General features: G+C 46.9%; 1 protein-coding gene across 1 annotated transcript; it reads left to right on the top strand.

Moving 5' to 3' along the window:
* Window positions 1–887: 887 nt before the first annotated feature.
* On the top strand, window positions 888–11,895 carry LOC142923789 (exosome complex exonuclease RRP44-like). Its single transcript, XM_076064767.1, has 4 exons — window positions 888–993; window positions 1,345–1,592; window positions 9,552–9,708; window positions 11,383–11,895. The coding sequence occupies exons 1-4, from the start codon at window positions 904–906 to the stop codon at window positions 11,602–11,604; spliced, it is 717 nt and encodes a 238-aa protein (XP_075920882.1). The 5' UTR covers window positions 888–903; the 3' UTR covers window positions 11,605–11,895.
* Window positions 11,896–12,991: the final 1,096 nt, after the last annotated feature.

Here is a 12,991-nt window from a genome sequence, read left to right as displayed (position 1 = left end):
CTTTTTGTATTTAGATTGTTGTCCTTGCCACGTACCTCTTTTTAGCATGGTTGGCTGTGTACGGTGTGAAATAAGTTCTACATGCATACATACCACAGTGACAAAATGCAAAACATAATAAAGTACAGCAATGAAGTTAATTGAAATTGGTACAAAAACAACCGTGGTTTATGAAAAGTCGACAATATTTCACAAACATAAACAAGTGTTAGATATTGAATCGCATGTAGTGCAAGTTGGCTTGGGCAGATTATTTATAGACTGATCATTGCACAGTTATACTTATAAAAACGTTACGTAAACATTAAACACATATAGGGTGACTGATGTGCTAAGCAGGTAAGAGAAAATGTCAATCACAATTGCAAGTGAAATCATAAAGAATCAAAGAGATTAAGCATCAAATTGTGAATTAAATGGGAGGGTAACCTTTGTTGTAGATAATATTGGTCGCAAAAGCCTACGCGTTTTTTTTTAAACGTGTGGTATCTGATGGGCGTGTTCCGGTTGATTCTATCAATCGCCAGAACTGTTTTAACTTATCAATATTTACGGAGGACTCCTCACTGTGATCTTTTGTCATTTTAACAAAGCGTCAGTCTCATTATTGATGAGACACAGCATGAAACCACATCCGCAGGTTAAGCGCTATTGTTTTGGATTGCTCCTTCCCCTTCAAGCCAAATTGTATTGTGTTATGCAGTGAGCTGGTGAAAAAATAGTTATTTCATTATTTCAGTGTGTGAGAGAGACGCTACTGTGGTGAGTGCTCATTTGAGTTTGCGTTGTCATCTCCCGGTGCTATCCCAGCTGCTGCTGTTGCTGTCGTCGCTCTTGCTTAGATTACGCAACACGATGTTTGTCCTTTGTTTTGGTCTCCAGCTGAAAGCCGAAAGTGGGAAGATGCGTCGGCCCACTGGCAAAGTGGTCGGCATCATCAAGCGGAACTCGAGGCTGCTGTGCGGCATGCTCATACCCAGCCCAATCAAGGAGGTGGGCTGATCTGCATGTGTGTGTGTACGTGTGGGGAGCGGTGATGTAGCGGTTAGCGCGCTGCGCTACGAATCCTGGGACCCGAGTTGGATTATTTTTATCGCTCATAACCAATAAACAGCGGCAAATGTCTGAACCTGTCTTGGGCCCTTCCCTAGGTCGACTCGGCCATAAATTAGTATCTGATGTGGCATGTAAACATCAGCGCTGTGGAGACAAATGCGGTCGGGCATGGTGCTGGCCGTACCCACCCCGTCGTTTGCCGTACCAGCTTGAATAGGTGTGTGCTGACGGCACTCGCCCAAACAGTTTGTTGAATGCCTTACTGGGGGCTCTTTGTGCGTGTTGCAGGCCACCCGCCACCTGTTCACGCCCGCGGACCGCCACATGCCACGAGTGCGGGTGGAGACAAGACAAGCAGCGTCCCTGCAGGCCCACCGCATCGTGGTGGCCATCGATGGCTGGCTGCGACACTCCCGCTACCCGAACGTACGACTGCACCGTGACGCCCCGCACGCCGTGACACCTCACCCGTCCGTCCCGTGGTCGGCATCGTCGGGCTCATCCTTCTGTCACTTGACGCGCGGCCACGCGGCTCTGTATGCAATACAGCGGTCGAACCCAAAACACGAACGGTGACACGGTGAATTGGAAGTCAGGGTGGATGAGCTGGCACCACTGTGATTTTTTTGTTTGAAAGCATGGCAAACTCACCTGTGATTCAACCTAGGTTATTAAGGTGTTGTAAGTTGATAGTCTCAGCCCAGTCACCAATAACTGCACCAAAAACGATATTAAATTTGGTCGTGCACTTCGATTGTTTAATTTCCATCTCTGAGAAAACTACTGCGTTTGACTGCCATGTGATGAACATTACTTTGATTGGCAGAGTGGTTGGAAAAGCACTGCCCCCCTACAATTTGGACTGCATTTCACTTCAATGGATCTTAGAAGTAGCTCTGTTATGTCTGCTCCTGTGGGTCGTCCTTGACCACGGAGGGTTTGTATAGATTCCTCGTCTTGTGTGATACCATTAACACAATGAGAAACAAAATTGGTGAAAAGTTAAATATATTGTTAAGATGTATTCTTTGGGTTGTATCTTTGTTTAAACAGATGCCGGTTAATATTCTACATAATGTACGTTAGGTACAAGGTTGGCATTGTGGTTGTGCTTTTCATACCTATTTGCCACTGCACAACCGAGCGGCACCATGGCTGGCACGGTTTAGTAGGCTGCAGGTTGTTTATCCACTGCAAAAGCAGATCCATGCCATGGACGGTCAATGCTTTGAACAAGTTCATGGCACATGCAGATGACGCTGTGGTGCCACGTCCCCGTGGTGTACCGACTGCCGTCACACAATTAACATGTCGCTAGCCCCGCCCCTGGCCCTGCTCGGCCCCCGGATAGATTTGGATGCCTTGTGGGGCCAGCATATCACGGTTTGGTTCTGGTTCGACACGGCAAAAAGCCAGTGGGTGACCACAGACACCTCGAGAGCTCTGCGCTGTCTGGGTTCCAATGTACCAGTGGAAATGGGATACCGGTGACGATTGGCCACGTATGTGCATATGCATGTTGAACTTCTTCCGTACCATACGTAGACAACCGTGCTAATCGTCGGTGTGCTTATGCAGGGCCATTTTGTGAGCTCTCTGGGCGAATGTGGGGATAAGGAGACGGAGACAGAGGTGCTGCTGCTGGAGCACGACGTGCCACACCAGCCCTTCAGCCAGGCCGTACTTGCATGCCTGCCCCCTCCCACGTTCAGCATCACAGCAGAGGTACGCATGAGACGTGTGACGATATGTCAATTCCTCGATTGAGTTCAATTCTTACGCCTGCAGTGTGTTGGTGTGCTTGGTCGTGCATGTGAGAATCCTTTACTTCAATGTTCTTTATTACAAGGCCCACGGGCCACTGGTGGCCCCTGGGTGGCCTTTGGTGTGGCCCACGACGTGTGGCCCCCGACGTATAGGCCCCCGACAATAGACAAATGCGAAAACACCCCCCATCATCATCGTGCTGTCAAACTTCAATAGTTTCAAGATGTTTGGCCTGCGTAGAATACCTTCTAGAGGGCCTCTCTGGAGCTCTCCCTCCAGTCGAGGTCCTTCCGCTGCACTGGCATGAACGAGAAGCCACGGGGCTCTACACCTTTACCGCAGACCGTATATAGAAAAGCCGTCGACCTGAAAGAAAGTCGATGGCTCGGACACATCATCGTAAGAAGAGAGGAAATTCACATCGGAGGAAGGAAGGCAACGGACTTATGGAAGCACCAGGGCGGAGACCCAAGAGGCAGGCCTCGAGAGATGCGGATCAAAGTGGTGAGCCAGGATGTGGAGGACTCTGCAGTGGCCGTGGAGATGGTCCAGTACAGAAATGAATGGAGCAAGGGGACTACAGACTTTTCTCCTATAACGCTGTACTTGCGTTCCTGAAGAACACCGAATTGTGGAAAAATCGCATAATTAATAATATAGGGTAAAGGACAGTCCGCAAATACGTGAGATGCGTACGCAGGCTTAACAAAGACTTTGGGTACGTGAGTAGCATCTAGAAGCATCCAGCATCATCCCGCTGTGTGATGCTACACCGAGGCAACCGTACAACCGCTTATTCTGCCTCGCACAACGCAGTTCTGTTCACTCGATCGCCTTTTATCCAATTCACATCCATGTTATGAAAAAAATGTGTTCCCTAATGCATTCATCGCATTATATCTAATTCACGATATGAAAACACGCAGAGTCATAGGAGAACGGACTGTACTTTCAAAATATTCAGTCGCCTATTGAGAAGATAGAACGCCATTAGAATGAAGTTGGTTTACCCATGTATGGCTCACCCTGTGTTTTGGTTGTTGGAAGGCAGCGTTTTGTTGAACCTGGTGCTGTGTGTGTCCCGTACAAGGACCAGGCTGGCAGGGAGGACCTCCGTGCATTGTCCATCTGCAGCGTGGATCCTCCAGGCTGCACAGACATCGACGATGCCCTACACTGCAAACCGCTCGACAATGGGAACACCGAGGTATTCATTTGGTGGTGGTAATCGTGGTCACGGTCGCGGTAATTCGTGCCTATTCCTTTCATGGTTTTGTCAATGCTAGCGGAGATGACAAGGGGAGTTTAGTGGCACAATGATAAGTGCACTGCACATTCATCCTGTCAAGCTGGTTTAGATTCCCAGTCATGGCTAACACCGGTACAGAGTGATATCTAAAAAAACTACCCAAGTTCTCCCCTTCACCAGCTGCATTGACCATCGTAATAAAGCAAGGTCAAATGACAATCGCGACCTATTATGGCATGGAGAAGCCCTCATCCTACAGTGGATTGACAAAGGGGTGGACAATATTCCTGTTTTTAAGTTTCCAAACATTGTTGCCTTAGTGCCCGTATTCTTGGTCTCTGCTCAGCTCAGGACTGACTTCAACATGGCTCGGTTCTGGCTTGATCTGCTCCGTTGCCTCCAAAGAAGCATGAGTGGCTCAGCTGTGCCTTGGCTCACGCTCAGCTCACGGAAATTCTGAGCGTGGCTGGGAGCATGCAGAGATATACGAGGAGGCACAAGGGACACAGAGGCTCAGGGCTGGAACCATGCTTAGAGGCAGCTCTGGTTTTAAGCGTTGCTTTGATGTGGCTTATTGAGAATTAGAATATTTATACTGGAGGAATCCGATGAGCTATAAAGCTATTTTTCACATGTCCAGTAGAGGCGGGTAAGAACGTTACAACAACAAACAGTACAAAAACATAATAGTAGTGCAAAGTACAAGAAAGATAAACAAATAACCCAAACACAAACAAATACAACGAAACCATCCCCATCCTACCAGGCAAAGCCCACTGAGGTATTGATTTATTTTTGATTAGTGAACTAGCCACAAATGAATAGCTCAACAAAGTGGCCCATCATTTGGACATTTATAGCAGCCAAAATAATAGAAATAATCTCAATGCATGTTGCGCGAGAGCCAAGCCTGAGCCAAGCCATGGCTAAGACCCCACTGGCCTAAGTGTCCACGTCACTGGCCGAATGCCTGGTTCACAATGAATGCACCAGGTAGTAATGGATGTGCATTTCATTTAATATTATTGTGCTTTGGTTGGAGTGGCTATGGTGGAGGTTATGCATGCATGTGGAGTGAGCGACTTCCGACAGACGTCTAGTAGAAGGCTTCTTATTTATTAAAAGCACACAGGGCGATACACTTTGTAATGCGGCTACACCTAGGCTGTACAAGCACGCAGCCCATCTCCATCCTGCGTAGCTACGCTGGCTGGTTGACGAGCGTAGCGGCGGAGACAGAGCTGCTCTTGCAGAAGAACCAGCCACGTGGTCGAAGACGAAGAGATGACGACGGTAGCGACGCAACCAGGACCCAGACCCCACGCTAACAGCCCCGAAGCTCTGATTCGGTGCTCTTTATATCTGCCTGGAGTGGCCAAGCTCCACCTCTGGCCACGCCCCCTTTCTAGAACCTTCTAGGCCCTTCGGGATGGTTCCCGGAGCTTCTCGACTGACTCCGCCGTTGACCTTTACCCCAGATACGCCCCTTCATAATAAGGCGTTATGTAATGCAGCTATAACCTTAATTACCCTTACAGGCCGGCAGGTATCACCCTGTCATTACACATCCATGCATGTGAGGGTGGTGACGGTGTATTAATGTGTGTTCTAGGTTGGGGTACACATCGCCGATGTGAGCTACTTTATCCGGCCGGGGAATGCCTTGGATGAGGAGGCATCTCTGCGTGGTACCACAGTTTACCTGTGTGAGAAGGTAAGATGTGGATTTCTTCTTGCCACAATATCAAGTGTTTTACGACCCGCCGATTTCATCCTTTCATTCTTAACTTTACGACATGATGTAAAATATTATGATGTAACGATCATCGCGGTACCAGTTTCCCCACAACTGTAATTGTATTTGACATTTTCACCACATTTTTTTGCGTGCTTTTCAGTACTTCCCGTGTGAATAACGATAACTTAAAAATGAATTAGAATTAAAAAATGTGCAACAACAATGCTGAATATCTCTCATGATGTTTTAAACGAGGTGATTTTTGCGGATTTCTTATCATATGATGTACCGTGACATCATGAGCGGCAGGCTATCGGCGCAGTGGTAACACTCGTGCCTTGCAGCAAGGAGACGCTGGGTTTGATTACTCAACTCTTGTGCCTTTTTGCTTGCAGTTTTGTTTGTCCTCCCCCCTGTTAGTGAATGGGTTTCCTCTGGATTCATCAGATTTCCTCTAAATAAAACCCATACAATCTTAAGTGGCATTCGCGAAAACATCCCTTTGCTGAACACTTACCTGCAGGTGACTTAATCATGTGTGGGTTTGCTTGCAAAACACTCGTTGAGTTGGTGCATATGTATTTGCCAGATTGTGTTTATTGACAGAGAAGTGGTTGCGTTTATGTGTTTGTGCGCCTGCAGAGGATTGATATGGTGCCAGAGTTATTGAGCTCAAACCTGTGTTCCTTGAGATCCAACGTCGACCGGTGAGATGCACCAACAACTGTGAACTCGCAAGTGCGCACATTGCAACCCATACTCAGCAGCTAACGTGCGTTAGCTGCTGAGGATTGATGCCCGACTTGGTTGCCTTTCCATGTAGATTTTGTATGTTCTCCCCCTATTTAGCATGGGTTGACTCCAGGTTATCAGGTTTCCTCTCATCGCTAACATAAACGTGTTATTACTACTATGATCCTTAACCAAGGAAAGCCTCACTGAATCTCATAACTTCGGGAGGGTACTGCAAAGCTTTTGCAGTCGAACAATGGTTGCTACGTATATATTCCAGTTGAGTCATTTGTAACAACCCAAACCGGTATTTGGCCAAACATCCCGCTGCTGAAAGAATGACTCGACTACCAAAAACTTGGCAAGACCCTCCTGAAAAAGAGTCTCGAGACTTTGCGAGGCTTTCCTGAGTGAACACCCTGCACCAGTCCAATGTCGACGACTCCGCCACTCGACGGTGAATGGCCACGATGCATGTGCTGTGCGCGTGCAGGCTGGCGTTCTCGTGCATATGGGAGATGACTCCAAAGGCTGAGATCGTGAGTACACGTTTTACCAAGAGCATCATCAATTCCAAGGTGAGTTCCCCCCCCCCCCCACAGACGTTCAGTTTTTGTAAAACTCTCGTTTGCTTTCACGTGTATTGTATCGGTGCCTTGCTATGTTAGTGCAGTTGAGGTTTCCGGATGGCTGAGAGGTCAGAGCGTTGAGCTTGCACCTCTGGGTTCACAAGTGTAGCGAGATGAACCGGGTTCACAAGTGGTAGTATGTATGTTGAACTTCTTTTGCACCATACGTAGCCAACTGTGCTAATCGGAGGTGCGAGGTAGGACATGAAAGTAGTGAGTTGATGGTCTCTGTCCAGTCAACAATCACTGCACAAAACACAGAACATGCCAATTCGTCACGAGTACAGCACACCGGTGTGTTGTACCAGTGACGAATTGGCCACGTTCTGTTTATGTTACAACCCTTACTAGTTGGCTGTGTCGGGTGGTGGCGGGTTTAACGACACATTTACGTATTTACACAATCTAACCCAAAAAACCTGTATTATGGATGATATTGGTCACGAAAGCCTATGTGTTAAACTCACTGCACAAAAGACCACCAAATTACATTGCACTAAATTTGGTTAAATTCCAGCTTTGAGAATTAAAAAAATATAAATTTTGCTGTCTTTGGGTGAGCGTAACCCTCAGTGGTCATCGGGCGCCACGTAGACATCTGTTGAGTTCTGGCTTGGGCTTGGATCAGGCGTGGGCATTGTGTAATTGCGAGGACCCCATGGTTCACCCGTAGTGTGTTCATCGTATCCCCGCAGGCGTCTTTGACGTACGCAGAGGCTCAGCTAATGATGAACGACGCCGGGCGGAAGGACCCGGTCACCAGCCGCTTGCGTGGCCTCAACTCCCTGGCCAAGATCCTCAAGCAGAGGCGCATTCAAAACGGGTAACTCATTGTCAAGATCCTCATCCCCTCCACCGCCACTGGAGCGATGAGCAGTATTAATGGGTGCACCACATTTAGTCGATCGGCAGGTCGCCTGTGGCGCGGTAAAGTGTGGTTACTCCCGTGTCTTCTAAGACATCCGGCCAGCGTGGAAGAGTAGGCTAAAATACATTGAAAGGGACTGTAGAAGGGTGTATCTCTAGAGGGGCCGCCTCTTATGGGAGCACCCTTCTTCCAGCAGTGGCTTGAGCAAGCAATTGCAAGGCTGCACCTGTTGCTTTTTTGACCCCATGATGCATGAGGCTTGGGTGAATACCATGCACAAACAAGTGTTACAGGATTCATACTCAGGTTTTTTTTCGGTAAAGTCACGTAGGTAAAACTATAAAATAAAATAACAAGTAAATTAAATCACGACGTTTCGGGCGCAACACAAGCGTCCTTCTTCAGGTGGGACAACCACAGCCAGAAACAATTGCTGAAGTGGGCAAAAAAGGGCTGTTGTAACAAGAGGCTATATAGGTAAGAGAGTGGGGGGGAGCAAGGGGGGAGAGATAGAGAGGGGGGGTGTGGGGTAGGGGAAGTGGGGTGCTGCTAGAGGGATTAAAGGGGCGAGCACGGCAAAATGCCGGGGGGGGGTGGAAAGTGAGCGGGGCTGGGAGTGGGAGGCTGAAGAAGCTGGAGATGCGGAAATGAAGGCAATAATAAAGAAGTTAAGGTTTTACCTAGTTAATAACATCCTTCTAGATTGGAGTGTTACAGGCTGCTGCGGGGCTACATTGTGGGCAAGAGGACAATGCAGTGACATAAATTGTTTTACTCTACTTAATGCTCCCATGTCTGTGCTCCCCCACCTTTGCCAACGCGTACTGACCACCACGGTTAAGTACGGTAAAACCACCCCACGACCCGCATGGCATGGGGTGGCCCTCATCCAGCAGTGGATTGACTTAGCGAGCTGTGCATGTTCAACTCAAATATCTGAGTTTGTGAAGTGTCTTATATTAAGATTCTGTGTTGTTTTGGCTGGACATGATAATCGCTCATGTCCCTTCTTCACCCGTAGGGCATTGACTCTGGCATCCCCTGAGGTCCGATTCCACATGGACAGCGAAACCCACGACCCGATCGACCTGCAGACCAAGGAACTCAAGTGAGTCTCGTCAACAAGACACCTCCCATGACTGCAATCCGACTGTTGTGCAGATCTCTCTATCAGAATCAAAATATATATTTCTACTGGAAGAATCCGATGAGCTATAAAGCTCTTTTTTCACAGATGTCCAGTTGGGGCAGGTCACAACGTTACAACAACAGACAATACAAGCACACGTTAGGATTGCAAAGTATTGGAAAGGTAAACAAATAACTTAAACAAATATACAAATACAACTAAACTATTTTTATCTTACCAAGTAAAACCCTGACCACAAATGATAGCTGAACAAAGTGGCTTATCACGTGGGATATTTATTATCAGCAAAATAATCTAAGATAAAGATTCTTGACCCTTGTGGTTGATGTGTTGTGGTGGCGGAAACTGGTGCGTGTACACAGGGAGACCAACTCGATGGTGGAGGAGTTCATGTTGCTCGCCAACATCTCCGTGGCGGAGCGCATCGTAGACGAATTCCCCGAGTGTGCGCTTCTCCGACGCCATCCAGCGCCTCCGCCTTCCAACTACGACATCTTGGTGAAGGCGGCGAAATCAAAGGTAGAGTTAGAACCCCTTTTAACGACTACCCTTGTTAACTAATCGCTTAACAACGGGCCTCCAATGTGTAGGCTTAACCGACCATTTCTCTGTTAACGACGGGCTGTTGTAGGTACAGTAAATATGAATTAATGCCACATAGCAAGGAAAAAATAAAATAATAAAAATATAAAACAATAAAATTCTCACGACGTTTCGACTGCAACACAAGCAATCATCATCAGGTGTGAAAACCACAACAATAAAATTTGAAAAAAGTGGCAGTTATTTTTAACGTTAGCACCACGGAGAGAGATTTGACAGTTTGTTCAGATGGACGAGTCCATCTATGTTCGGAAAAGAGGAGGGGGGAGACGAAAAATAATGGATGCGGTCTGAAAGCCACCTTAAGCGTGATCAATCAATTAAGACCCGAAATGGTTTATGAAATCTCTCTCCGTGGTGCTAACGTTAAAATAACCGCCACTTTTTTCAAATTTTCTTGTTGTGGTTTTCACACCTGATGATGATTACTTGTGTTGCAGTCGAAACGTCGTGAGAATTTTATTGTTTTATACTTTTTATTATTTTATTGTTTCCCTTCTACGTGAATTTACCGAAAGAACCAAGAATATGAATCCCTGCAGTCACGAAAACTTTAAATCAAAATGAATGAATGCATTTATTAACAGTGTTTATTTTAATATGATGTGGTTATAATGTTAGTATCTTTATGTATTAATATCCATTGTTTAAATATTATAAAGTACGTTTTTTGGGTGAACAAGGGAAACTTTCGATGCTATCGGAACGAATTAATCTTTTAACACGTATTTCCTATACTCGCTTAATGACCAAATCCTTTAATGCTCTTTAAGAGGGATTCTACTGTCTCTAGATTGCTGTTAACCTTCCATCAATATCATCCTCCTCGCAAGGAATTCAGAGGTCGCCGGGTGGCTCAAATTTTTGTTTGAGGTCTTTTGGTTTAACCGGGTGATAACTCAAGAGACCATAATAGTCTCATTTGCAAGGGTCACCTGGGTCACCCTATGACCCAGAGATTACAGCTGGGACCCTGGCTTCAAAATCCAGCAGCCGCATTGAACATACTGTGTTATCAAGTGTAGGGAGTTGAAGGACTCAGCTCGTTTCCCAGCTACTCCACAGAAATAAGCAACAAAAAACCATCACGATAAATGTAGTACTGTATTTAATTTTAGATAAATTCCAGCACTGAAATGTTGAAATATCAGGTCGACTTATTGTGATGAACATTATGCTCAAAATGGGTGGGAATGTGCTACCCCCTACTGTGAAGCAGAGGTGTCTTGAAACGATGTCAGTATTGGCCTGAGCGAGCAATTGCAGGGCTGCACTTTTTACCTTTATCTTGAGATGTAGCCGTATAGTTTCCACTCGCCCTTAGAGGCAGAACAACTCAAAAGGTGTGACGAACCACAGACAACGCTGGAAGGCAGCCAGGCACTGTGCCAGATGTAGATTAATCCACTTGCTGTACTGCCTTCTCCTGGCAAGCCAGGTTATGGAAACCTGAATGCCCACAGGAAGTGCGCTGAATAACGTTTTCTTTCCAATACACCACAACCCTTGCTGCTTCCCCAGCACTGAACTACAAGCCACGTGCGGGATAGTCACCTCACAAACGCCGGTGTGCCCGATTTTTTTGCGCAGAACATCGAGATCCAGGTGGACTCGGCTAAGGCGTTGGCCGAGTCCCTGGACCGGGCGGCGGTGCCGGGAGCGCCACCATACCTCAACACTCTGCTGCGCATCCTGGCCACACGCTGCATGATGCAGGCCATCTACTTCTGCTCCGGCATGGAGCCCGACACCCACCACTACGGGCTCGCCACCGCCATCTACACCCACTTCACGTCGCCCATTCGACGGTGACGTGCTCTGGCGTCAGGCACACGCGTGAAATCGACCTTCGCGATTATTGAGGAGACTATGTTGTTGTCTTGGTGTGGTCTGGGATTGTGCTGCCTTTCCCAAGTTTAAGAATGTATTTAATAATTGATGTACTTATGCAATGTTAACTTGTCATTATGGCACACCTCCGATTAGCACGATTGGCTACGTACGGTGCGAATGAAGTTCAACATACAACTTGTATATCTTTTTTCTATTATTTACTTTTAGTGATTTGTTTACCTTTCCTATTCTTAGCACTCCTATCATCTACCTACTGGACATCTGTCAAAAAGAGCTTTTATCGCGAATCGGATTTCTCCAGGATAAAGATTCAGATTTTGACTTATTTTTCTAAAAGGTCCTATAAACGGGAAGTTTGGCCAATTCCTTAAATGGTTATTTGGCTTGTGTTGGAGAAAAACTAGAGGATCCGGAGAACACCAACGCCTACAAGGAGGGTGACAGTGTTCCACGTGCAGAATCAAGAATCCATTGCCGTGTTGCAGCGGCGGCCAAAAGTGAATTGCAATTCTGCCATGGATCGCTAACGATTTTGTTGTGGATCTTAAATAAGAACACAGATATGAGCAGGCAGCAATTTGCGTTACATCTGATGACAAATAAAAAATCCTCAACAAAGAATTAAATTCATACATTAACAAAGATAATTTCCACCAGCAGATGGTGCTAGAACGTGGTATGTCCAGAGTACAGTATTCTATCACAGCGTTAAATCCATCTGAGTCATTGTTTGCGTAGCTTTCTAGTGGATCGTGAAACCCGCTGAGATCCACCAGAATGAATCGCGGTGCTTGGTGGATTAATACCGCTGCTCCGTTGGCATCTCGTGGCCATACCGCAGCCTGTATCTACTGTAAATGTAATCATCATATTAAATAGAGGCTACAACAAATGTGAATATTGTTGTTGTTGTCTCCCTGTACCGTTACAGATACTCGGATGTGATTGTGCACCGGCTGCTGGCCGTGTGCGTGGGCGCCGACCCCACGTACCCGGCGCTCACCGACAAGCAGAAGCAGCAGCAGCTCTGCAACAACCTCAACTACCGCCACAAGATGGCGCAGTACGCCCAACGCTCGTCTGTAGCTTTCCACACGCAGGTGGGAGGCGGAAGTGTGGGCCACGTGGAGCTTGCACGGCGTGTGCTTAGGCACCTGATAATGAGTCCATTCGTCTCTTGAAAACCATTTTTAAGGTCACGAAAGCAGGCATCGTATTGTGCGTGTAGTAAGAATCAATTGTTTTCTATTCACACGCTTACGTGTGGTGGTGCCGTGGCTGTACTGGTTGGCTACACTTGACATTGCTTTTCAGCATTCTTCTGTGTTTGCTGAAAAACCTCGTC

Source organism: Petromyzon marinus, unplaced genomic scaffold, assembly GCF_048934315.1.
Source record: "Petromyzon marinus isolate PM22_M1 ecotype Great Lakes invasive population unplaced genomic scaffold, UKy_Petmar_22M1.pri1.0 PM_Scaffold_7, whole genome shotgun sequence".
NCBI lineage: Eukaryota > Metazoa > Chordata > Hyperoartia > Petromyzontiformes > Petromyzontidae > Petromyzon > Petromyzon marinus.
The sequence above is the reverse complement of the archived record's forward strand: the minus strand, read 5'-3'. Positions and strand labels throughout refer to the sequence as shown.

Excerpts from the sequence above, each read along its gene's own strand:
- LOC142923789 (XM_076064767.1), top strand. The coding sequence starts at position 904 with ATGCGTCGGCCCACTGGCAAAGTGGTCGGCATCATCAAGCGGAACTCG. Across the intron at positions 994-1,344 it reads TACCCAGCCCAATCAAGGAG|GCCACCCGCCACCTGTTCAC; the intron begins GTGGGCTGATCT and ends TGCGTGTTGCAG. Across the intron at positions 1,593-9,551 it reads ACGCGCGGCCACGCGGCTCT|GGAGACCAACTCGATGGTGG; the intron begins GTATGCAATACA and ends GCGTGTACACAG.